The sequence below is a fragment of the Mus caroli genome, unplaced genomic scaffold, assembly GCF_978045245.1.
Source record: "Mus caroli unplaced genomic scaffold, Mus_caroli_1 scaffold_2, whole genome shotgun sequence".
NCBI classification, from domain to species: Eukaryota; Metazoa; Chordata; class Mammalia; order Rodentia; family Muridae; genus Mus; species Mus caroli.
The window spans coordinates 33,426,198-33,452,108 of record NW_028227257.1 but is presented as its reverse complement, the minus strand read 5'-3'; the positions used below and the strand labels follow the sequence as shown (position 1 = coordinate 33,452,108).

General features: G+C 42.7%; 1 protein-coding gene across 2 annotated transcripts in view; it reads right to left on the bottom strand.

Moving 5' to 3' along the window:
* Positions 1-25,911, bottom strand: part of Ralgapa2 (Ral GTPase activating protein catalytic subunit alpha 2) — a 267,925-nt gene that overhangs the window by 228,741 nt on the left and 13,273 nt on the right. For both annotated transcript variants that reach the window (XM_029473906.2, XM_029473907.2), the window contains exons 2-3: positions 12,111-12,221; positions 6,281-6,333 (exon numbers count right to left, since the gene is read on the bottom strand). In XM_029473906.2, coding sequence (XP_029329766.1) covers positions 6,281-6,333; positions 12,111-12,221 — 164 coding nt within the window. The remainder of the gene's footprint in view (positions 1-6,280; positions 6,334-12,110; positions 12,222-25,911) is intronic.

Here is a 25,911-nt window from a genome sequence, read left to right as displayed (position 1 = left end):
TCTTGCTATCAAATTTTAAGTTTTCTTATTTCTTGACAATATACTTCTTGTAAACCATTCAATTTCTCTGCTAGAAAGGTGATGGCATTCAAGGTAGCAGACTGCTCTTCTCTTAGGATAGTTTCTTATTTTCTATATTCTTGGTGGTCTGACATCTATGGCCTCTGTAAAGGGAAGAACTGGCCCTCCTTGGGTTAGCTAATTCCTGTAGAAAGGGCCTAAGACCAACCAATTCCAAATTCTTTCTTGTGCTCTCCAAATCTTGAGCCTCCTGAATCACTCGGATATGAACAACCAGCCTAGAGTCAGCTCAAATGGTTCAACTCTATAACCCTAAATTCAGCTTAGTATACTTGTCTTGACCATTTTTTTAAACATAATAAAGACTCCTGCCCTCAATTTTCTCTGTACCTGCTGATTTCACCTCTGGGTGACCTCTAAGACCCTCTGTGACATGTCTCCAGCTTTAAGGCAAGAGCAAGTATAATTAAAACCTCTCCTTCACTGCAGTCATTTTCCTATCAGGGCGCCTGATCATACCTAATTAACAAGTCTTAGGTATCACTGAAATAACCTCCTGGGGCTGCATCTAGGTGGTTCTCAAGAGAAGACAATATGAACTTGAGGCCCAGTCTTCAGGTTCCTCAGCCGGTTCAACATCCCCTCATTCCCCTGTACAAGTAACTACCACAGAGTTAAGAACACAAGTGTAAATTCTATGAGTTACTACCTGATAAATGTGCAACTTGAGAAAGGTCGCCTAACTCCACAGACCTCCCCACCTGTCTTCTATAAGAGCTGAGAAATGAAGGTGGAGAGGTGGCTCAGCAGCTAAGAATGCACACTGCTCTTGCAGAAGACCCGAGCTCAGTTCTTAGTACCCACATCTAGTAAAAATTCCAGAAGATCTGATGGGCTCTTCTGGCCTTCACAGGTACTACAGTCACATGCATGGACCCACACAGACTCATATACACATATGCACACACATATGCGTACATAATTAAAAATAAAATCTTTAAAAACTGAGACATACAGGAAATGTAGCTCAGACGTCAAAGCCGTACATATGACCACCACCAACACAACCACCAATGCAAAAAAAAAACAAACCTAGAAAGACATCATCTATTTCAGAAGGGTTAAACAGGATGGCCCTTGTGAAATAGATTCTGGTCAATGTCAGATGGCATTTAATTCATGTTCTGAGATCCTACATCTCTGCTAGAAATATCTGGCAATGATAGATAAATGTTTTTAAAAGAATAAAAATTTAGGCATAACCACAATAACAATGAAACAAATTGTAAAGAAGAAGAATGAGAAGCATCCCCATGAACCAAGAGGAGCAGGCATCCTAAGTGATACTACAAGTAGACGGAGCCAGGTCACCTTGCAGAGGTTCATGTGCTCCCCCCAGGGGTAAAGACAAGCAGATTTCATCTCTGTACAGCCCCCCACACCCTGGACCTTACGACCTGCCCATCACTCACTCACCAGAACACTGTACTGTCTGGCAGTCTGCTACACTGTAAAAGTACTGTTCCCACCCCCAAAGCTGCCCTAGCACTTTGTCCCTTACTAAGGTAAGATGTAGCTCTCTTACACAGTCTTGCTCCATGCCTCTCTAACTCTCTTAATTATCCACTTTCTTCCAATCCAATTCTTATTTATAGAATATCCTTGTGCAGGGTCACTTCTGTAATTTACCATCCTAATAACTCTACGTCTTCTAAGGGAAGCCTTTCTCAATTATTTACACATTGTTGAGTATTCACCTCAGAACTCTCATAAACCACTTCTAATGTAGAAAGCAGCGATGAAGTTGCTTAGTGCCCAGAATGAACCATACAAATTACAACCTAACTTGTAAAGCTAGAGCTGAGCATAGAACATAAACAAAAGAAATGCAAGTTCATCATTCACTCATATTTACTATGCAAAGGGAAAGCTTTATGGAGCTTTGAATAACATATATTTGTTCTTTTATATAGGCAACTGACTCTGTAAATAGCAATGTATCACTACTAAGAGCTCCCTCCCTTGTGCAGAGTTTCTAGACAAGAAGGAAGGCATCAGACTTCCTTTGTGGGAGGGTGAGGACTCAGGCTTCTGAAGGCTTCCCACCTGTGAGACAACTAGTTCCAAGAGAAACAAGAACACATATTACTCTTAAATCATTGCATGGTTTTGAGGACTCAGAGAAACTAATAGAGACAAAAAAAAAAAAAAAAAAAAAAAAGGTAAGAGACGAGACAGAAACAAAACAAAACAAACAAACAAACAAACAAATGGAAAGGACATGGGGGTAGAGGAATGATCTGTAATCTTCAAGCAAGGAAGAATACTGGAGCCAAAGAGCTAATTCCCATGCCAGCACTAGAATGGACAGACATCTGGTCCCTCCAGCCCCTGAGCTCTACCCTCAGGAAGTTGTGGGCATTCATCCTGAGGCCCCATTAGTAATCCTCAAAGGAAGACAAAGTAGTTCTAAATGAGACCACTCCCAAAGTCCTGTCCATAGCTGAAACAAACCCATCTAAAAACAAAGACTTAACAAAACTTTCATCTGTGTGATTCATATTGATCTCACAACATATGCCAGAAAAGAAGCCTCTGCGTTGGGAAAGATTTATACTACTAAAGGCTTCATGTGTTATAATTACCAGAAATAGAATACAAAACACCCAGCATGGAGGAGGGGAAGTGGGCACCAACTCCCACTTATAACCAAGAAGCATATTTGCAATTGATAGTTGCAAGAAGGAAAATCAGTTTTCTTCACTCAACCACACTCCAGAACAGGCCTAACACTCAGGAGTAGCAGGCCAATACAAAACAGACTCCACGATTGTTGGGATTCTGTTGTTCTTTGGGAAGGAATGGGGGTGCCTTTTTTTTTTTAAAAAAAAAGAGAAAACATGGCGTTGATTAGATAGGGAGAGAGGTGGGTCTGGAAGGAGTTAAGGGAAGAGAAAGAATAGAATCAAAATACAGTATATACAAACTTCTAAGAAAAAAATTTAAATATACAAAAATCAAATCATCACTTAAAACCATAAAAAATATTAAGTCCTTAAATGCAAGCAAAGTGTTAGTCCCTGCAAAACCTAGAACTGGAAGACACAGGAGTCATCAGCTGATTGATGCAGAGATAAAGAAACTTGAAAATTAAAAAACCCATCTGCTATTATTTTGAAATAATCAAACTAGAAATGGAAACAAATCTATGTAATCTGACAGAATGGCCACTGAAAATTATAGAATATATTATTCTTATTGGCAAAACATGAACATGAGCAAAACTCTTTGGGGGATAAAAATATAATGATTACTTTTATCATTTCTATTTGCAAATGTCATCTAGGGCTGTGCCAGTGCCGTGAATAAAAACACAGGCCACTGCAAAGGTTGGCCAACGTCCACAGACAATCAAAAAAAAACAGAAATCCCCTACAGACCCGATGTGGGAACTGGATGAGTCACACCTAACCAGTGAATCCAGCAGTGTGAATGGGTAAATCCGAGCTACATTTTACACTGTGGAATTATGCATTAGAAATAAGGCTGAGAGCATGAAACAAGTCACAGGTGACTGTGCCATGAGGACCCTTCTGCTACACTCAAAACCAAACTACACAACCAATTACTCAAGAGCACATGTAGTGTGTGTGTGTGTGTGTGTGTGTGTGTGTGTGTGTGTGTGTGTTGAGTATAAGCACACACTGACCACAACATACATGCAGAGGTCAAAGGACAACCTCAGGTGTCTGTCCTCTTCTTCTACCTAGATTAAGACAGGGTCTCTCCTGTTCACTGCTGTATGCAAGGTTAGCTGGCCTAAGAACTCCTAGCAATTCTCCCACCTCACCCTCCTATCTCCTAGTAGAGGTATGCTGGGATTCTAGATGCTTGCTTTAAAGTATCTGGCTATTCAAGGGAGTTCTGGGGAACAGCAACCCAGATTGTCAGGCTTGTGTGGCAAGTGCTCTACCCACTGAACCATCACCCCAGCCAGATAATACATTCCCCCTCCACCACCACCCCTCAATCAATACAGGATCTCTATGTAGCTCTGGCTATCCTGGAACTCACTATGTAGACCAGGCTGGCCTTAAATTCTGAGATCCACTTAGTCTCCTAAGTGCTAAGATTAAAGGCATGCGTCAGGCGATGGTGGCACACGCCTTTAATCCCAGCACTTGGGAGGCAGAGGCAGGTGGATTTCTGAGTTCGAGGCCAGCCTGGTCTACAAAGTGAGTTCCAGGACAGCCAGAGCTACACAGAGAAACCCTGTCTCGGAAAAACCAAAAAAAAAAAAAAAAAGATTAAAGGCACTCATCATTACAACGAGCTCAGTTAACACTCCTTTTAAAAGAAGAAAGAAGATGCTTGGGATTGAATGTATCCAGAGACAAGGAAGAGGTTATCAAGGAGGAATATCTCCTTTTAATAGTAGCTTCTAGTCTTTCATACGGGGCAGAAGGCAGTCAGGATCACAGGCTTTTTTTTATCAAACTTTGTAATGTTAAAATGTTAGGTTCTTTGGTAAATTTATACCTTGTTACAGATATAAATGAAATTAGTGAAGCATATAATAGTTAACAGATCTAAGCAATAGACTCAATGATTAATGTTCCTGGTAAAAATAACCTTGCATAGGCTTGACATACTGGAGGGTAAGCACAGGAAATACAGTGAGGTGATAAAATAATGCATGGTTATTATCCGAGAGATGCCCTCCCTGACTCCTTGCCCTTGCCACCTGAGGTGGTGATGGGGAGAGCTGTCCCCAGGGTCATGCGATACGGAGAGCTGGTCCTGCCCTCACCAGTTGCAGAATTGGGGAAAGCAGGCCCTGCACCTCACCTAGGCAACAAACTTAGAGCTGGCCCTGGTTGCAGAGACAGCAGGTGAGCCAGCCAGGAGGGCATAAAAGCTGGAGAGCTGACTCTGTTCTTTTCCAATCAGAGCAGTGCTGAGGAGCTCATCCTGGTGGTATGGGTACTGAAGAGCTGGCAAGATGACCAGCTCACATGCTTCCCAGGCCCATATCCACGGCTTTGAGCTGGCCTGCCCCAACATCTACCATGTCATAACACGTCCCATGCCATAATTTACTCCATTCAAACGGCCCCTCACAATTCACCACAGCTTCCTTTCCTAGTCTTCTCACCAGCCAGGTCTCCACATTTGGCCTTTCCTTACAGTCATACATTTTTCTTCTTTGGGTTGGGGAGACAGATTAACTAGAAAAGCCCTTTTCATATGAGCACACACGGTGGTGCCTGCGTGTGGTCCCAGTGCTGAGAAAGCAAAGACAGGACTCCTGGAGCTTTCTGGTCAGCCAGCAGAGCCTAATCAGGGAACTCCCTGTGCCTAGTTTGTTCTCTCTGAGAACCTGTCTCTTGTCAAGCTGTTCCAGTAAGACCCCCATACACCCCCAAACCCACTACTCCCCACCTCTACTTCTACACACCCCCACCTCCATGCTCTTAAGTAGCCTCTCTTTCCTGTCCTGTTCTCATGTGAGTTAGGCATATCCTATCTCTGACTCAGTCTGTCAAATCGTTCTCTGATTTGTCACTTTGCCCCTCAATTAGATGTCACTTTCAAACATGACTCTTCCTTCTACAAACTAACGTTTCCTTTATTGTTAGGGATTGACGTTGTGTACTAAGGGCGTGTCTGTACTCTAGCCTGAACATACCGTAACCCAGAGTGTTGCTGCATTCTGACAGGATCATACAAACCTACAAGCTCTTTGGATGTGATCCCTTGTCGGAGTAGCCATGTTGCTGGACTAAAATTCCTCTACACTATTAATGAATTAACATACGCAGTGCAGACATACACACACACAACATACCCCCATTCATATGCATAAAAATAAATAATTTTTAAAATATTACATATATGTGTAGGAAAACATGTCAGATTCACATGTCAGTAAGACAAGTCACCTGAAGTTTGGGGGATAGAGAACCTTTATGCAAGATTCATATAAAAGTTCATATGGAAAGTTAAACAACAAAAGCTATTACTATTTAAATTTTGTTTATTCTTCCAACTAGTAAAACTTCTACACATTTTTTTAAAAGAAAAATCATATAAATTTTTGATAGTATGTGGTAAAACATGGGTAGAAGGCAGGAAAGAGGGCAGGATACAGTCATGCACAGCCATTTCTATTGCACAGGTAAAAGTAAGGATCAACTAAGGTACCTTATTTCTAACAAGGATTTTAAGAGCTATAATAATAACAATAACCAAAACTTACTTCAAATAGAAAGAGGATGGAGTCCAGCTCCTCCCTTTGTGATTTATTATTCCCTGGAAATTAAGAAAAAGAAATTAGTCAACAAGCTAGCACTTAAGCTTTAGAACGTCACACCTGATGCTGAAAATCATCTTAAATGCTGAAGACATGCATGGGGACCTACTTCGGGGAGGGGCACTGCTAGGAATGCACAGACAGTGAAATGGCACATCAAGTCCGTGTCGGCTGCAGCCACCCCTTACACTATATCTCTTCGTCTAGCACTTCATACAGAACCTCCATATCTTCTAATTGGTCTTTTAATTTTTTTTTACTTATTCACTTTACATCCCACTCACTGCCCTGCTCCTGGTCACCTCCTCCCACAATCCTTCTCACCTCCCCTCCTCTAATTGGTTTCTTAACTAGGTACTAAGAGGCTCAAACTACAGTAAAATGAACAGGAAAAATAATGATATTATTAACAGCCAAAGAACATGGACATCTACTGAGAAAAGTCTGTCTCCTTCATTGTACAAATTCACATTGCACTTTTTCTTTTTTGAGACAGGGTCTCATTTTACCCCAGGCTGGCCTTCAACTTGCTATATAGGTGAGGATGACCTTGAAGTTTTGATTCTCCTGCCTCTACCTCCCAAGTACTGGGATTGCAAAAGGTGTGCAACCATACTCAGTTTTATGTGATGCTAGAATTAAACCTAGTATTTCCTGCATGCTAAGCAAGCACTCTACCAACTGAGCTACATCCACAGCCTCACAATACCCCTTTGATAATATTAATTGATAATATAAGAACTGCACCACCTACCTCTAGTAGTAATTACCACTTATTGTCCATGCTATGTCCCAGTCATTGTATTTAGCTGCAACTAACTTAAGAATCATCAGAGAGCAAACAGTTTTGGCTTTTCGGGTCTCTCTTGCAACCATCAGACTCTGTAGTCACAGGCTATATGTATGTAAATGAGTGGATATGAATGTATCCAGTGAAGCCAGTGTGGCATGGTGGTCCACAACTGTAATACTGGTAGTGGGAAAAGGAAAATCACCAGGAATTCAAGGCCAGCCTAGGCTTCATAGCAAGAACCTCTCTCAACAACAAGTAAAATAACAAAAGTCAAAAAAGCAATCAGTTTCAGGCTCCTGACCTAACTGAATGTTTATAGCTCTAAGAAATAGCCATCATTCATTCATTTACAAAGACTGTTTATCAGGAACTCTACTGGGGCTTGAGGACCAAGGAATAAACCAAAAAAGCAAAAGTCTCTGCCCTGGGTAAATATTACATTTTGCCCAGAGGAGACAAACTATAAATAAGTTAGAAAACACATGAGCAAAAGCAAATGAGGAATATTAAAATCCAATATGCAATTTGATTAGGGAAGGCAAAAAATACTTTCCTGAGAAAGTGATAGCTAGACAACTTTCCCAAAGTGAAAGCGACTTTACAAGGGGCAAAGAAGCAAGCCATACAGAAATATGAGGGAGTCACCCCCAGGGAGGGAGTGTGGACCATACCAAGTTTCTATGGCTAAGCATGCTTGATAGAGTCAGGAAGGCCCTGGAGGCTACAGCAAAGATGGGGACAATGGAGCAGATGGGCTTAGAGAGCAAGTGTGGCAAAGAAGGGAAATGAAAGGCAAGATACAGTCACTATAGTGACTCTGAGGATGAAAAGCCATTGCAGGGCTAGAGTCAGTAAGCATAAGTCATGGCTTCAGTTACTCTTTTGCAAAGAAACTTGAAGGTAGAAGAAAGCAAAGAATTGAAGCGAGGAGACCTTCTCTGTGGCTAGTACCAGTCTAGACGAGGATACTAGAAGCTTTGGTGATATTAGCATAGGTGAAGAGGCAGGCCAATGATACTTTCTGAAGAGAGAACCAGACTCTCCAAGGTTTTATCCTGAATAACTGGAAACCTGAAGTTGCCATAAAATCATTTCGTTATTTCTACTAAACATTTTTCTTCCTTTGGGGGGGTACACTTTTTTTTTTTTTACTCCAATTCAATACAGATTGCACTAAAAGGAAGAACTTCCCAAAAATCTCACCCTGCTCCTATTGGCTCATCACTGAGTCTTTCTGAGAGTTCCCATATGGGGGCAGAGTTCTCTTTCTCCCACAGAGATGTCTCTTTCTGTATCCCTTCAATCTGGACTGCCTCATGACAGCTTTTGACCAATGTGACTCCAGCAAATGTGAGGCATTCTTGCTGATGCTGAGACTGGGGCCACCCTGTAAAGGAGTGCAATCTGGACTGCTCTCTGGAGGGTGAGCATCCACATGGTCCTAGAACTAAGGCATCTGGCCACCTGTGAGACATGTGAGTGAGGCCACTCAAACCAGCTGACCAAAGAGCTCAAGCTAGGCTAAACCAGAAGCATGTCCCAGCAGATCAAGAGAACCATAGCTAGATGGTGATTGTCTCAAAGCATTTAATTTGGGAGTGTATTTATACAGCACAAACTAACTGATATAGTCTTAAAATGCCACAATTTTCTAAATGAATGGATATAAGAAAGGTGAAAAATGAGGATAGAGGAAAAAAGGGAAAATGGGGTGTGAAAAAATAATTTTGGAAAGGTAGCTTTTTGGGGATTTGATATATTAAATTTTTTCATTGATTTTTATTTGTTTTGGGGTACGTGCGTGCGTGCATGCATGCGTGCATGTGCATGTGGGTTGAGACAAGGTCTCACTATGTAGCCTTGGCAGACCTCAAACTCACTATGTAAACCTACTCAGAGATCCTCCAGTTTCTGCGTCCTGAGTACTGGAATTAAGGTTTGAGCTGCCACACCCAGCTCATTGCTATTTTAATTGTGCAAAACATGACCCCTTTTTCCTCCACATACTGTAAGACAAAGTAGAGTAGAGCAAAACTGACAAAGTAAATACAGGTCATTTTATATTTGTACTAGCTACCCTTTGGGCCAAAATAAATTTTCTTAAGATTAAGATTTACACCTTAAAAATCTGACATAGAAATTGAGAAACACCTGTTTTTTTTAAAAATGCTGGCATCCCTGGCACAGGCTACTACACAGTCTAATGTATTCTGGAGCCCAACCTCTTGGTAAGACTCTGAACCATTTGCTGCATACCAGAGCCCACTGAAAACTGAGCCCATATTCCTCCCCTTTCACACGCAGGGCACACTTCTGTTTGATCACAGCAATTGGGCCACTTCAGGAAGCCCTTTAGTTTTTCTTTCTTATCCCAAAAGGTGTGTCTATATTCTCAGACAGAAGAGCTACTTGGCTCTTGCCTGTGTCTCTCTACTGTTTACTTGACTCTCTGGACCCCTTCTCTAGCACCCGCACTATCTGTTATTTCTCCATCTGGCTGTCCCAGTCCTCGAGTTGTAGGTGCAGCCCTTAGCACCTCTCCAATGACCAGCTTAAGACAGGCTCTCTGTCTACACATCACAGCTCCAAGAGTGCCTTCCCGGGTTCTACACCTCACTGCTCCATGTCTGCCTATCAGGCTTCTGACAGTTCCTCACCAAGAACTGTCCTCAGGTCAGATGTGAGCTCTCATCTTTCTACATCATCAGGCTTTCAAATCTCACATGCCTTAATGAAATCTCTCCCCCAGCTTCTGTGACAACATAATTTCCCGACACCTTTCCCAACAACACTAATATATCTCCTCCCCTTTATTTGCTGACTCTCTTTTCCTTGATATACTTTCGTCCTTGGCAATAGCAAGTTTCTACCCACTTCTCCAAACATAGCTCACCTACATTTCTGCTGCCCAGCCAACACTTACTCCTGAGTGTCCCAAAGTACCTCAAATACAGACTGGTCAGCGCTGCCTTCACCCCCATACCTCCAAATACCTTTCTCCTCAAAGGTTCCTGCAGCTACAATGATACCTCATAAATCAAAATGGGAGCCTGAAGGGTTCTTTGACTTTTCTCTCTCCTCTGTGTTCAGTCTCACAGACCTCTTCTCTTCCCTTACCCATCGCCTTGCTCTGTCAGTCCTCTCCAGTTCTCCAGCAGAGTAGCAGCTCTCACATGGGTGACAGCATCAGCTCCCCACCCCCAACTCACCTATGCACTGACCACTCAACAGGACACCTGTCTCAGGGGCAAATGTTTTTAAGGGCTCTAACTAAAAATGAACTCCCAACTCATTAGCCTGGAAATCAGGGCTCCTGGCAAGCAGGATTGGATTTCCTATACATTTCATTCACATAATTTAAGTCACAAGGAAAAGATACCCAGGGCCCAAACATGCCCTAAGGGCACTTGACTGCCTTTGCTCAGGCTCTGTCCTCTATCTGCAATGCTGTTCTCCACTTCAAGTCCTACTTTCAGCCCCATCCACCAGCACCATCCTGAAGGCTGAGTTCATCACCTGTGAGTAATACTGATCAATCATGCCTACATAATGAAGCACCATTAAATCCAAAAGAATCTGGCTAAGGGAGATCCCAGATTGTGGAAATGAAGGTATCATGTATAAGCAGAGTGGATTTCCCCAACTCCATAGCAAGGACTTTCCTGTGCTCAGGGCTTTCCAGACCTCACACACAGCTCTTTATCTGTCTGTTCATAGGCACCCACTAAAATCTGTATTATCATGTGTAATGAAGTAAATGAACAAGAATTTTCTAATAAATATAAGTAAGTAAGGTTGTTTCCCTACATTCTGCCAGCTCCCCCAGCAAATTAACCAACCCCAAGAAAAGAGTAGTAGATTCCTGAATATAGGCAGTCTGTCACTGCACAGGCAACCCAGAACCTACAAGTGGCGTTAAAGGTGGGGGAGGGGGGTGTAGTCTTGTGGCACTCCGCCCTTAGCCTGCAGGATCTGAAACATCTCCCAAGCAGCCTGGCAAGACTGGATGGAGTTAATGGGCACCCATTTTTGATGTTTGCTGGAGAGAGAGATTTGCAGCAGAATGCTGCGCTAAGTTAGTGTGAGAGACTGGGGAAAACACTCTCCTTTGTTTTTCCTAAGCAATTTCCAAAACAGATGACATGAAACAGAAAAGCAAAGATAATGATGGCAGCTTCCCCATACTGCGTGCTACACCTCTGTGCTGAAATCCTAGTGTATCTGCTAACCTGCTTCTTGCTGACAGGAAGGGGGTTGGGGGCGGGAGTGGGGATGAACACCAACACAGATGGGCCAAGTAATGCTCAAGGAGAAACAGTAAGAAGGGTGAAGAGAGTATGGCTCTGACGCTACACAATTCCCTCACCAAACTCCCACGGCTGCGTTGTTTCCCCTCACATGGGCATACGTATGTGAGCACACAGAGGAGACTCACTGATAATACAGAAAATCTCTAAGGACAGGAGGTATGGACAAAGGAGACACTTGATTCTCATCTCATCTCTCATCTCCTATGATGGAATTTGGTTTTGCTGTTGGTGGTGGTGTGTCATTTTGGGCTTTTGTGGTACAGTCTCACTATGTAGGCTAGGCTGATGCTTTCCCTGCCTCTGCCTCCAGAGCTCTGGGATTATAGCTTGTGCCACCAAACAGATTAAATCTGGATCTAAAAAAAAAAAAAAAAAAATAGTGTCCATACTTTATTTTCCTCCCCTGCTCTTTAAATGAATTACTCCTTTGGAATCCATGCCTTCTGTGAGTTCCTTCTATTTCCCTTTAGTCATCTGCTGTTCAATTTACCCCTGTGTGAGGGAAGTCACTCAAGGGAGACAGAGATGCCAACCAGTCCACCAGCATGAGGTCCCAAAAGCCTGGGAAGAAAGAAAACTTAAAAATGCAGAACTTGTGGCATAAGTTCCACTCATGACAACATAACTTCCGAAATTTCCTAAGTGCTCAAAAAAGAGTTGTAGAAATGCTTACCTTTTAACTTCAAACTATTTTCCAGTGTTATAAAATTTTCATAGAAGATGAAATATATCTGAGAATAGTTGGTCTCAAAAAACTGCTTAAGATCGCTTGCATCCACGTTATCTGAAAAGAGAAGTTTGCATTTACATTATTAGGATTCACAAACATTTTCAGGAAGAAGAGAAAATAAAGCTAGTCTTACTTTCTCATGAGACAAAAAAACCAGTGTTCTCACTTGGCTATTCACCTAAGAGAGCTCTGTCCTGCACCGTGGGCACCACTCACACATGAATGTCCAAGAAACTATACGGCCCACCCAAGAAGGCCAGACCTGATGAGGGAACGACCCTCACAGACCAGAGAAAAGTTTGGAGGACGTGGATGGGTCTGGTGAGTTTTCTTTGGGGAGAAGGAAACATGGAAGCCCATGGAAGAAGCAGCTTTGACAGGGATTTCAAAGAGGGACCATTCTGTGGACCTGTAAAAAGCAACTTGTGGAGATCCTGCAGATATGAGCCCCTCCTTCTCCACCACCAGTGCTCTAGGTACTGAAGAGAAAGCAGTCCAAGTGACCTAGTGTGCATTCCCAACACATCCCTGCAGCCACGTATACCCTGCCCCCACTCACTCCACCTCCATACTATGGATCATGTGTTCCTGCTGTGACACAGAGTTCTGCTATGGCCAGGGACTATGTACCAGAGAGGCGGGTGGTACAATTATCATTCCCACTGGGGTTCCTTCTTCCCATAGGTCTGGTCAGCCCAGGCAACAACAACAACAACAACAACAACAAAAAAAACCCTCATCAGAGCAGCTATCCATTTTCAGCAAGCCATTGTCCATTCCTCTAAGCCAGTGATATTGCTTGTGCCGTTTACAAGGTCCTGACCACTGGAATTAATGCTTTAGAATTATATATCTAAAGGAAAGTAGAAACATTCTCAAAATTCTAAATATCACTCAAGATAAAAACCCAATGCTGCCATTCAATCTGTAGCAGAATAGTGTTCCCTGTGTCTGCAGTCCTAACTAATACTGTAAATGTGGCATGCTCACTGCAATGCTCAAGTCCATACATTCTTAGGAGCAACACTGTCTTTCCAGGAACCCTTGACGGCCTTATTCAGAATCTGCCTGTTGCAACATAACATTTATGTTCTAATGGCCTCAGGATTTCCTGCTTGGAGATGTACAGTGGTAGTCATTATCTTATCACTAACTTTTGTAGGGTGTTTCTTTTATTCAATTGTTTTAAGAAAATATCAGTAAAGTTTTGTTCTTGATTCAGGGGTATAATGATGTATGAGTGGAACTGTAGGTTCTGTGAGGGCAGGGACTGTATCTAATAGAGAAGACCTGATTTGATCAGGAATCTAGCATGTTCTAGGGAATGAAGCAGTATGACATGTCCCTGGACAGGGGAAAACTAGGTAGAAGTCACACAGGGGAGGTACAGACAGGCTGAGAGAAAGGACTGTGCTTGTTTTAACTACAGTTCAAATTTAGCGGCACATCTGCCACTAAATGCTCTTTCTGCAGAGGACTAAGGACCGTCCACAGCCTCAGGGTCTTCTAAGCAAAGGGGATGGGGAGGAGTGGGAGGACAGGGCCGGGCGGAGTCCAAGGTGGAGACCACACTGACTCCCCAGCTCTGACAAGGAAGCCTGCTTTCCATCTTACTACCATCATGCAACTCAGCCAAGGACTTCCAAAACACCACAGGGAAGCAAATGCCAGGCAGCCCTGCAGAGCTGGAGTCCTCTCTAAGTTTCTGAAGTACCCTATATTACTCCTGCTCCTTCGACACCAGCAGCCAGTCCAGTGCAGAACTTTCCCATCATCTCTGAAAGGTACTCAACCCTTTGCACACCTGTCACTAAACCTGACACTGATTCTTTCTCCACTTCTAGTTGAAAGTAAACAGAAAAGACAAAGGGCAAAACCTTTGGAGCAGACTGTCTGGCTTCAAGCACAGAAGCTACAAGGTCTGAGACAACCAAGTACACACTGGTCCTCAATTTCATGTGAAAAACATAACTAGCGATAGTCCCTATCCTGCATGGCAATGGTGATAAGAAAATAAGCATGTGCAGAGTGCTTGTAGAAAATCTGTTGGCAACATATAAATGTTAGTTGTTTTTAATAATTACTTAGCTTCTGGCAAAGCTCTCTCACCAGGAGTAACACAACCTCATTTATGTATGAAGCTATCAAATTCAATGACTCAGAAATTCATACACTTAATGAGGCCATCCCATACTAAATAGTGCTTAATCCCAACTCAACAGTAAATACTGCCAACAAGCATACCCATGAAACCAGGCCAATTCTCCTTCCATCTCTTTCTACACATAATCCTTCTCAATGGCAATTCTATCACTCCTCAGTAAGAAGAGTCATAGCATAGCTTCATGAGAACTTGTTCCAACAGATCTCTAACCAAGTGAAGGGAAGCTGTTAGCACCCTCAGGAGACCCTGTTGGACTCAAAAGCAGAGGAGGAAGCCCAAGCCTGGCTCTTCCAGGAGAAAGAGAGGACTGTCAGTCTCCTTTAACCACACCCCAGAGCTACACGTATCTGTGTGGACTTTCTATTTTAATCCAGTTTCCTGGATAATGTTACTGAAGGCCAGATGATCAAAACCATAGACTTGTGAAAAAGGACAAGTGAAGACTTGTCAAGGTGACTTACTAAAACAAACATTTAGAAACACTTGCCATGAAAAAGAAAAGTGGAAGTCAGGGAGGTGACTCAGTAAGTGTTTCTCCAGCAATCCTAAGGACTGAGTTCAGATGTCCAGTACCTATGAAAAGGCCAATTGCAGCACAAATCTGCAACCCTAGCAATTTCTGGTAGAGCCAGTCAGATCTTGGAGCTTACTGGGTAGCCAGTCTAGCTGCATCAGCAAGCTCCACTTAAGTAAGAGACCCTCTCTCAAGAAAATGGAGAACAATGGGAAAAACACCAAATGTCAACCTCTGAGCATGGACAGAAGGGTGTATTCACATACAAGTTCACATACAAATAAACCACATGCACACACACTTACACAATACACATACACACACAGAGACACAGAGAGAGAGAAAGAGAGAGCGCATGCGTAAGGAAAATAATAAATAATTAACAATAAACTAGGCAGACAAGGTTGAAATTTTTGTCAGAAATGTATGTCACTAGTGATAAGCCTGATATAATTGGCTTTATTAGCCAATATTATTAGCCTTAGAGGCTGACATGATTCTGATCTCATATTTAAGCAATTGCCTAGGTTAGTGCCTTCTTTTCTTCATGATGCCATGCACAGCTGCACCTTGATGCAAACTTTTTGTCAACAGTGACTTGTTCTAGCCTGAGTTAGGGAAGGACTCCTCGTGACATCAACTGGTACATCTGAGTACCTCCTCATGCTATAAAGTGCTGTAAAGTGTTAGCGTGGGTAAACACCAGGAGCTTATCTAGGAGAGGCCACAAACTGTACCAGGAAGCCTCTCCAGACTCAGCAGCTTAATCGTCATAGAACAGGAAGTATCCAAGGAATGACTACATTGCCATAGCTAATCAACAAACACATTTAAGCTGTCATTATTATAAGATAAATCCATTCCTGAAAAATTAGTTTCATATGAAGACTCTTAAGATGTATCCTATGCTAGCTGGGTGTGATGAATGATGCATATAACCCCAGCTACTAGGAAGATGAGACAGCAGAACTGTCACAGGTTCAAAGCTGACCTGAAATGCATAGTGAAGTCTAGACCAGTCTGGGATACAAATTGAGGACTTGGCTCAAAAAGCCAAAAATATAACCTTACTAAAGACTATTATGTTTCTATATAGAGACACAAACCTTATGTAGATAGAAATATAAATGTGTGCAATGGAAAGCAAGACTTAGACTCAGATTTAGACTCTGAGGATAAAGTGACCAAGGCCTAAAATAGGTGTGGTCAAGATGGGTTCAGCCCTGAGACAAGGAGGTTCAGCACCCTATCTAAGTAAGCTCTGCTTCCCTCCCAAGTCAGCTAGCAGGAAGGGTCCAGCCTAGCTGCACACTGCTGCTTTCATCCTGCTTGCATGCCAGCAGAACTTAGACATGAGGTTGATAACCTAATCCCTTTCTATGGATGAAACAAAAGCATTCCTGAAGATCACAGCAAACAAGAAAGTGACTTATTTGTAAAATCAGAGCAAAACTTTTTACAATATTGGTCAAAATGATTTCCAACTAAGAAGACAGGATGATGGCTTCTATCGTAAATACAAAATAAGTCCACAGCCATACCATCCCTAATATGTTCAATCTCATCTAAATATAAAATAATCTGACCTCTCTACAATTATTAAATTCTAAGGATTTTCAGAATAACAGCAACATAAGCATTTGTTCATCCCTTAAACTATTGTCAATATTCATTTTATAAAATTAATTCATATCTATATACCATCTATTATTTAAGTCTGATATATTACAAAGAAATCTGGTCAGAGAAATGACAGCAAAGCTTCCAAGCTTGCCACTATATAATTTTTAAAATGAATTGACATCAATTTCTCTTTTACTTTTAATAAGCAAATTCCTTGATAATGAAGATGATGAATTCCTGCCACACTTATTTACAGAAAGATATTTATGCCTGCCTTGTCCAACATTTATGTGTGGAGGTCAGAGGATAATCTCAACTGTCCGTCCTTGCCTTCTGCGTTGTTGTGGTCTCTTGGTTGTTCATTGATGCTTATCCCAGGATGCCTGGCCCTCAAAAGCTTCCACAGACTGTCTTCTCTGCTTCCCAACTCACCTTAGGACACTGGGTAACACATAAACACTAGACCCAGCTTTATGTGAGTTCTGAGAGCCCCTCAAAAATTGTGCAGCAAACACTTTACCCCTGGAGCCATAACCCCAACCTTGGCACAAATATGAGTTAATACAACCAAAATTCACATTTTAAAAATTAAAATATGTACCAGGGGCAGTTCCACATGCCTTTGATTAAGGAGGCAGAGACAAATGGATCTGAGTTTGAGGCCAGCCTGGTCTACATAGCAAGTTCTAGGCCAACCAAGGCTGCATAGTAAGACCCTATTCCAAAAACAATTATCTCCTCTGAGTTACCAGCTCCCTTTATCTCTCAAAGTAACTAAAACACAAAGTTCTGATTTCGACAGTTCCAAAGAATTTCACAAAGAAAACCAACATATAGTACTCTTAATGAGCCCATACCTTCCACAGATTCAGCCTTGAGCGCAGCACACAAAGTAGCCCGAATCTGGCCCTAATTCTCACTCTTCATCTGGGCTCTGCCCCACAAACCCAAACGCCAACAGTAAGTTCTTGAGTTACTGGTGTCAGAGTCAGGTCAAAAGCAAACCCCACCTCTCAACGTTACTCCGCCATGTATCTCAGTCCTCCCTGCTGTTCCTCGTCTCTTTCCCTGCATATTGTTTTTGGTCTCAGACACTTACAAAATTTCTATGAAGCTTTAAGAACCAGATGACCAATGTCTGCTTCACACGTATTCTTTGTAACACATAAGTCTATGTGTCCCATGTAGTACAAATATGTCTAGTGCCATCCACTTTTAGTGTCATTCCCTCTCCCTCACCTGCCTACCATAAACTGCCTAAGAAACCTTAAGGTTGCAATCAGGAACAGTAATCCAGACAATTCCCAAGACTTCCTCAGGTTTGTATTCATCTCATGTGACCCTTATCTTAGATACCAACACCATACAAATATGGATTCTACTGACTCTCACCCCAGGTCCCTAACACAGCCCACCCATCTGCAATATCCAGTAATATCAACAAGTCTCTCTCCTCTCTTCCACCATATTTTTAACAGAGTTCTTCCCTAAACCTGGCAATCCCTTCAGAACACTTCCCTTACAGCCACAGACAAGGCTTTCACCATCTGCCTACACTCATGTGGCACTATAAACCCAAGCCCCTGAAATCTCAACACACACACACATGCACGACAATTTCTAAGCCATTCTGGTCCTTTCCTCACATATACAAAAAGCTCCTTTGCTGTTCATCACACCATCCATCACAGACTAATGGCCACTCCATCCCCAACTGGAGTGGTACTATCTCTTACGCTCTAGTACACTCTCCAATGACGGTAGGGCCTGGCTCCCTGTCTTCCTTATTGGTGATTTCAACATTTACATGGATGATGCCTGGCTTCCTCATTGCTAATGAAGTTGTCAGGCTCCACCTCTACCACCCACACCCACTGCCAGAGCCCAGACCTGGTGATTACTACCCACCTCCTAAGCCTTGGTTTCACGTTGATTCATTCTCCTACTCCCTGCCATTTCTTATCTTTCCTGCCTACTCCTCAACCCTAACCCCAACAACTCTTCCACCCTACTGGCCCATGAAGCAAGTCTCAAATCTACCATCTTGTTTTGCTCAAGTCCTCCTTTCCCGCTGTTCCCAACTTAGTCGCCATAGCTCATCCTTTTTAAGACGGTACTTTTACTTACTGGGGGGAAGGGGAGCACTTACATGTGGTAGCATACAAAATGAAAGTCAGAGGACAGCATGCTGGAGTCGGTTCTCTCCTTCTGTCATATAGGCCCCAGAGATGAGAGCTAGGTTATCAAGCTTGGCAGCAAGTACCTTTACCCACTAAGCCTCTCATCAGCCCCACTCATTGTCCCTCAGCCCTTCCATCCTTTTGTTCTTCCTTCCTAGTCACTCAGTAAAATCCAACTCTATTTCATCCATGACATTTATCTGAAGCCAAGCCACATGCTAGGCACACAAGCTTTTTAAAATATGTTTTACTAGGGGATAGAGAAATGGCTCAGAGGTTAAAAGTGCTTGCTGGTTCTTACAAAGAACCAGAGTTTGGTTTCTAGCACTCACATTGAATGACTTATAATCTCCTATGACTTTAGTTCTGTGAGCTATGACTCCCTCTTCCAGCCTCTGTAGGCACCTGCACACACACACACACACACACACACAGACACACACCCCACAAGTAATAAACAAAATTATGTGCTTTATAATGCGTAGTAACAAAACAAGCACTTTAGAGCACCCAGTGAATGAAGGCACCTAGTGTAACCAGGCTTTCGGTGCCACACTCTAAGGAGCTTGTCACTGTTAATACAAAGGGCAATGTTAAGTGCTTCCAAGGCCAAGAGAAAAGACTCATGTACCCTGTGCCCAAGTTCTACTACTGGGCCATCAGAAGGAATGAAGACATGTTGGGACCAAAATTATATAATACATAGTCTCTTTTTTTTTCTTTTACTAGAGACAGGGTTTCTCTGTGTAGCCTTAACTATCCTGGACTTAGACCAGGCTGGCCCCAAACTCACAGAGATCCACCTGCCTCTGCCTCCTGAGTGCTGAGATTAAAGCATGTGCCACAATGCCAGGCTACAATACAGTCTCATTTTCAGGAAATAAACGTATCTTTTGGCTTCTTTGATAGTTCTGTTTATTCCATACATTATAGTGATATTTTAATATAGTGTCTCCTTTGTTATATACTAATTACACTAATTTTTTAATGTCCCCATATGTATGTACGTATGTATGCTTGCCATTATTGGCAACTCATTTCCATAAGGGTTCTTCTCCATAGCGCTTCAGACAAAAGCATTATTGCTGCCTGAAGCCAACACTACTAGTTCTCCCTAGTTCCTTCACCCACCTACCGCTCCCTCAATCAGCCCTTCACTCTTCCTAACAGAAAACTGGTATACTCCTTCACAGAACTGTACCCACTGGGAAGGCTGACATATACCCTACCCATAGGGAGTGGGCCTGATGTAACTGAGCCAATTATGATGGCAACATAACCCTGGCCAGTTACAGTCATAGGCCAAAGCCTGTGACACAGTGCTGATCCATCCACACAGGAGAAGACTGATGGAAGTACTGGGGAAGTGCTCCTGGCTCCTGAATAGACTTAAGGAGAAGCACCTTTTTAAATGCCCTGGATATCATGGGTATCACTCCATCCAGGTGGCTGTGGGTCTGATACTCTGAGCACAAATCTGTCTCAGTGAGGATGACACAGCAGAGAGGCAGGAAGCCTGGACAGTCAACATTACAGAATAGCTAGATTATCTCACTCTGGTTAGGACCTCTTTATATAGAAAAGGGAAATTCCTTTTATCCATTTATATTTATTTTCTCTTAGTTATAGACAAAAACATCTTTGCAGACAGATGGCTGAAATAAAATATGAAATAAATACTAGTAGCAATTGAAAAGCTCACAGAAGCAGGGCATGATGGTTCATGACTTCAACTCCAGCACAGGAAGGAGAGGCAGGTGGATCTCTTGAGTTCAAAGCCAGCTTGGTCTACAGAGTGAGTTCCAGGACAAACAGGGCTACACAGAGAAACCCTGTCTCTAAATTCACCAACCCCCCCCCCAAAAGAAGAAAAGAAAGAGAAAGAGAAAGAGAAGAAAAGCTCACAGAAATCTCATTAAACATTTTAAGCCAATCAATCATACTTGTATGATACTGTTCTAAAGTGGACTGGGACCAGTTTATAAATAGGTAAGCAAGACCTAGATCGTCACTTCTTACTCGCCACTCTCAACAGCTAATGAAACAGAAAAGTGGTTAAGAAGGTGGAGAAGGCCATCAAATAATGTCTGTGTCAAATAACTATTATTAATCATATAATAATAGCCTACAAAACAGCTCTGCATAGAGTGACTCAATTAACCCTCCAGCAACAACAGCAGGAAGGTATAGTCTTCACTGCCTGTAGGAAGAAGGGTTAGAGAGGGCTGTTCACTCCAGCTTGGACCCCACATGGCTGGACTCTCCGCTGCTCAGTTGATTGGGTCCACACTTACAAAAAGTGGTGGGAGAGTGCAAGGAAATACCTAAAAATGCTCTTCATTTCAATTTGCTTAGAGAGAGGGGGGAGGAGAGGGGAGAGGAGGAGAGGGGAGAGGGGGAGAGAGGAGAGGGAGAGAAACAGGAGAGATGTGGCATAAGCTACAGGTTCATTTTAAATCCAGAAGGTGGGGGGGGGACCTAGAAAGTAGCTTAATTTATTTTACATTTTTGCATCTTTATGAGTGTAGTGTATAGATATATATGTGTTCCCATATTTGCAGCTACATATGCATATTAGAGCACATTTGTGGATACCTGAAGCTATCCTCCACATTATTTCTTAAGGCAGGGCCTCTCCCTGAACCAGACCTCCTGGTTCCCTGATTCTGTCCTCGTGTAGCAAGCAAGCTTGCTCTGGGGATCCAATCTCTACTACTTCTGGCATTACATATGGCCCCAAGACCACATGGCTTTTACATGGGTTCTAGAGATCTGCACTCGAGTCCTTGAATCTGTGGGACAGGTGCTTTATCCACTGAGTCATCTCCATATTTTAAAAGGGTATCAGTGACAGCGTGCAATTGAAATGACCTTCTTCCTGAACAGGTTAAAAGGGTGGCTTTTATGTGAAATTGATTTAATAAAGATTTAAATGGCCTTCCCCCAAAGGACTGTCTTTACCTCTAGAAAATCATAATGATGTTCTTGCTCTGTCATCAGCCTAAATTACTGACCTCTGTTGTATACCTTACACAAGAAAACACAACCCCTCGTCTGTTCACTGGGAGCCACTTGTAGGCATACAATCTGTTGGCAGAATATAAGAGCATAAAAATCACAACCTACAGTGTTGTGGATTTAGTTAAACACTTGTATTATATTAATTGGGTTCCCAAAATTGCACAAGAATCCTACATGTAAGACAGTGAGGGTCCCTGCCCTCAGTTGGTTCTGATTATTAAATAAAGTTGCTAGTGGCTAATAGCTGGGCAGGGAGACAAAGGCAGGGAATTTAGGATTGACAAGCAAGTGGACCAAGAGAAGGAAGACAAATAAGATCCAAGCTTTCTTGAGAGCTACAGAAGAGAGAGAGCACACCAATGATATAAGAGCCTGGGAAGAACAGCCCCAGGGCCCTCCCTGCCCCCATTGGGTCTAGGGTAGCAAAGATGGAATATAGATTTTACTAAGTAATAACTCAGGAGTATCGGAGGGGAAGCATGTGCGTGTGCATGTGTTTCTTTCTTTCTGGAACTCAGAACATTAGAGCGGGTAGCGAGGAACTTGCACCAGTGCTGGCAGAACAATTTGAGCAGCGTTAATTGCTATAGCAACACTACAGTAGTGGTGAACAGTTTGTTATAGGAGCCCAGTAAAACACAATACAGCCATGTAAGGATAATATAAGTCTTCCCATCCTGGAATGCACAAACGTTTAAGGTATCTTCACAAAAACACAGCATTAGACTATATATAATGATAACTCGTGCAAAACTGAGTGTGCATGTGTGTATGTGGGGGGGGGGCGCTCACAAGCACAGCTGAAAGCAAGAGAGAGAGGGGAACATGCACAAGCAAGAGAGCAAGCTTACCCAAATACCAGCAATGGATAAAGGACTGCGGAATTTTAAATGATTTTTTACACTACTGAAAGCTCACTCACATTATTCAAATTTTCATAATAGGTATATTAAATATGCAGCCCCCCCAAAAAAAACAGCTAAAGGAAGAAAAGTTGCTTCCCAGTGTTTTGTAAAGAAATGAAAACTGTTTCAAAACTGAACTACTATAAAAGAAATTAGCAACTCTGCAGTCTGTACATTGGATACACTATTCTTTAAACTTGAAAACACAACTTTTCAATTCTGAAGAAAAGTTAACACAAATGATACATAGAATAATAGCTTTATCATTTCTAAAAGCAGCAATTTACACAAATTCCCTGTCCAATATGTGCAGTGCACTTTAGGACTAGCACATACCTTGCTCAGAATGCTTGGTAATGATCTATTGCTGAAAGGAGACTAGTTATGTTTAGGAAAGGCTATGTATCTATAATTCAGTGGAAAGGATAGAAAACAGAACTGCAGCAAGAGATGCTTATGTCATATTCAAGAGCTTGTACTGAGTGGAAATAAGCAAACATGGATACCTTAAGATGCCAAAAAAGGTGATGAAATCTCCAATCACAACAAGCTTTCATTTACAAGACCTGGTAGCCTTAGACCGTATGAGTCAACCTCTTACTCTGCCAGACAGACTATAAAGTGCTAATGAGATGGTCTAGGCTCAGAAATGACAGCTCTGGGAGTCTACCATAGGATCCTCTTCCTGTACCTAACCTCCTCATGCCATCTGACTTTGAATCATCGTACAGGTGATGGGATCTTCAGGCTGGAGACAGCAGTAAGAAGACTCAGGAAAGCATGTGGGATACAGGCAGGGCTTTGGAAAGGACTTGAGCTCTCAAGCAGAAGAGCACGCACTAACCATTAAGCTGCTCTCTAAAGAGGGAGGCAAGCATTTATTGATTTGCTGGCATGAACTAACATTGTCTCTGAAGGATCCCAGAGGCTTAGGCTACTGCAGCCACTGAAAGCAGACTGCAGTAGTTTGAATGAGAAAGGCCACCACATTTGAATCGTTCATCCCTAGTGGGCGGGGCTGTTTTGGGAGAGAGTAGGTGTGGCCTTATTGGAGTAGTTGTGTGACTGGAGGTGGCTTTGAGGTTTCAAAAGCCCAGTCTGTCTGCCTACATCTTGAAGACTAGTAAGCTCTTAGCTAGTTCTCCAGAACTACACTTGTTTGTCTCCTGCCATGTCCCTGCCAGGATGGTCATGGACTCACCCTCTGAAACTGTGAGCAAGCCCCCAGTTAAATGCTTTTATACCCTTCTTTGGTCATGGTGTCTCTTCACAGCAATACCACAGTACAGAACAGTACAACAGAACATGTACAAAAGTGGTCAGAAGAGAACACATGCCGTGCTTTCAGTGGTTAACACGCTGAGGCCCAGGAACGTGTGTACCCCTGTCTTCTTGGGTATGCCTGGTCTCAACCACCTGTCTGAGAAAAACACAAGGCTCAGTGGCACTAATTCATAATACAGTTAATACTAAACCAAAATTCAAAGTTCTCACAGGTCTTTTTATTAAGAAACCCTCAAAATACAGAAAAAGAGTTAAAACCTGCAATGAGCCTCCCATCAGGGTCTGCTGCTGTTTGTCATCATTTATATAGCTGTGTCATTACTACTCTGACCCACAGACATTTTTCTCGGCTCAGTCTTTTTCAGCCACTGACCTGTCTCCCACTGACATGTCTACAGTGCTTTCTAATTGCCTGTCTTTGCCTATTACCCAATTACCAGTGCAGTCCATTGTGGGGGCCGCAGCACATGGTCCAGAATACTACCTTTCCTGTTCCATGGGCCACAGTGTTTCTAGCCTGCATCCTCATCACTGGTCCCTGCAGAGTGAGGAAGGACACAAACTGTGTGTCCCCTCTTCCTCCACAAGTATGCATGCCACAGCTTCTACACCACTCAGAGCTGTCCAATACCACTTCCTTCTCTCTTCTCTTTTGTCTCCAGTCACTGCCCAGCTTAGGACAAAGGTTTTGACTCTTCATAAAGTAAACTGTGTTGGCTTGAATGAGATCTCCAACCCCCAAGCCTGCTTCTCAGGCATTGAATATTAGGCTTCCCAGTTGGTGACCCTGTTTGGGAGGCTCAGGAAGGATGTCTTTGCTGGAGAAAATTCTGCCGGTAGCCTTCAAGGTTTCAAAAACCATGTGTCTTTCAGTTGACGCTACACTTCCCTGCTGGGATGGGCATGAACTTAGCCCTCTGTAACTGTAAGCCCCAAATAAACCCTTCTCTCTCTAAGCCTTCGTCATGGTGTTGCATCACTGCATTAGAAAGGTAACTAATCCTGGGTATCCTAAGTTTCTGGGCTAATATCCACTTATCAGTGAGTCCATATTGTGCGAGTTCCTTTGTGATTGGGTTACCTCACTCAGGATGATGCTCTCCAGGTCCATCCATTTGCCTAGGAATTTCATAAATTCACTTTTTTTAACAGCTGAGTAGTATTCCATTGTGTAAATGTACCACATTTTCTGTATCCATTCCTCTGTTGAGGGGCATCTGGGTTCTTTCCAGCTTCTGGCTATTATAAATAAGGCTGCTATGAACATAGTGGAGCATGTGTCCTTCTTACCGGTTGGGACATCTTCTGGATATATGCCCAGGAGAGGTACTGCGGGATCCTCCGGTATTACTATGTCCAATTTTCTGAGGAACCGCCAGACTGATTTCCAGAGTGGTTGTACAAGCTTGCAATCCCACCAACAATGGAGGAGTGTTCCTCTTTCTCCACATCCTCGCCATTATCTGCTGTCACCTGAATTTTTGATCTTAGCCATTCTGACTGGTGTGAGGTGGAATATCAGGGTTGTTTTGATTTGCATTTCCCTGATGATTAGGGATGTTGAACATTTTTTCAGGTGCTTCTCTGTCATTTGGTATTCCTCAGGTGGGAATTCTTTGTTCAGCTCTGAGCCCCATTTTTTAATGGTGTTATTTGATTTTCTGGAGTCTACCTTCTTGAGTTTTTTTATATATATTGGATATTAGTCCCCTATCTGATTTAGGATAGGTAAAGATCCTTTCCCAATCTGTTGGTGATCTTTTTGTGTTATAAGATACAATTTGCTAAATGCATGAAACTAAAGAAGAATGAAGACCAAAGTGTGGACACTTTGCCCCTTCTTAGTATTGGGAACAAAACACCCATGGAAGGAGTTACAGAGACAAAGTTTGGAGCTGTGACGAAAGAATGGACCATCTAGAGACGGCCATATCCGGGGATCCATCCCATAATCAGCCATATCCGAGGATCCATCCCATAATCAGCTTCCAAACGCTGACACCATTGCATACACTAGCAAGATTTTGCTGAAAGGACCCAGATATAGCTGTCT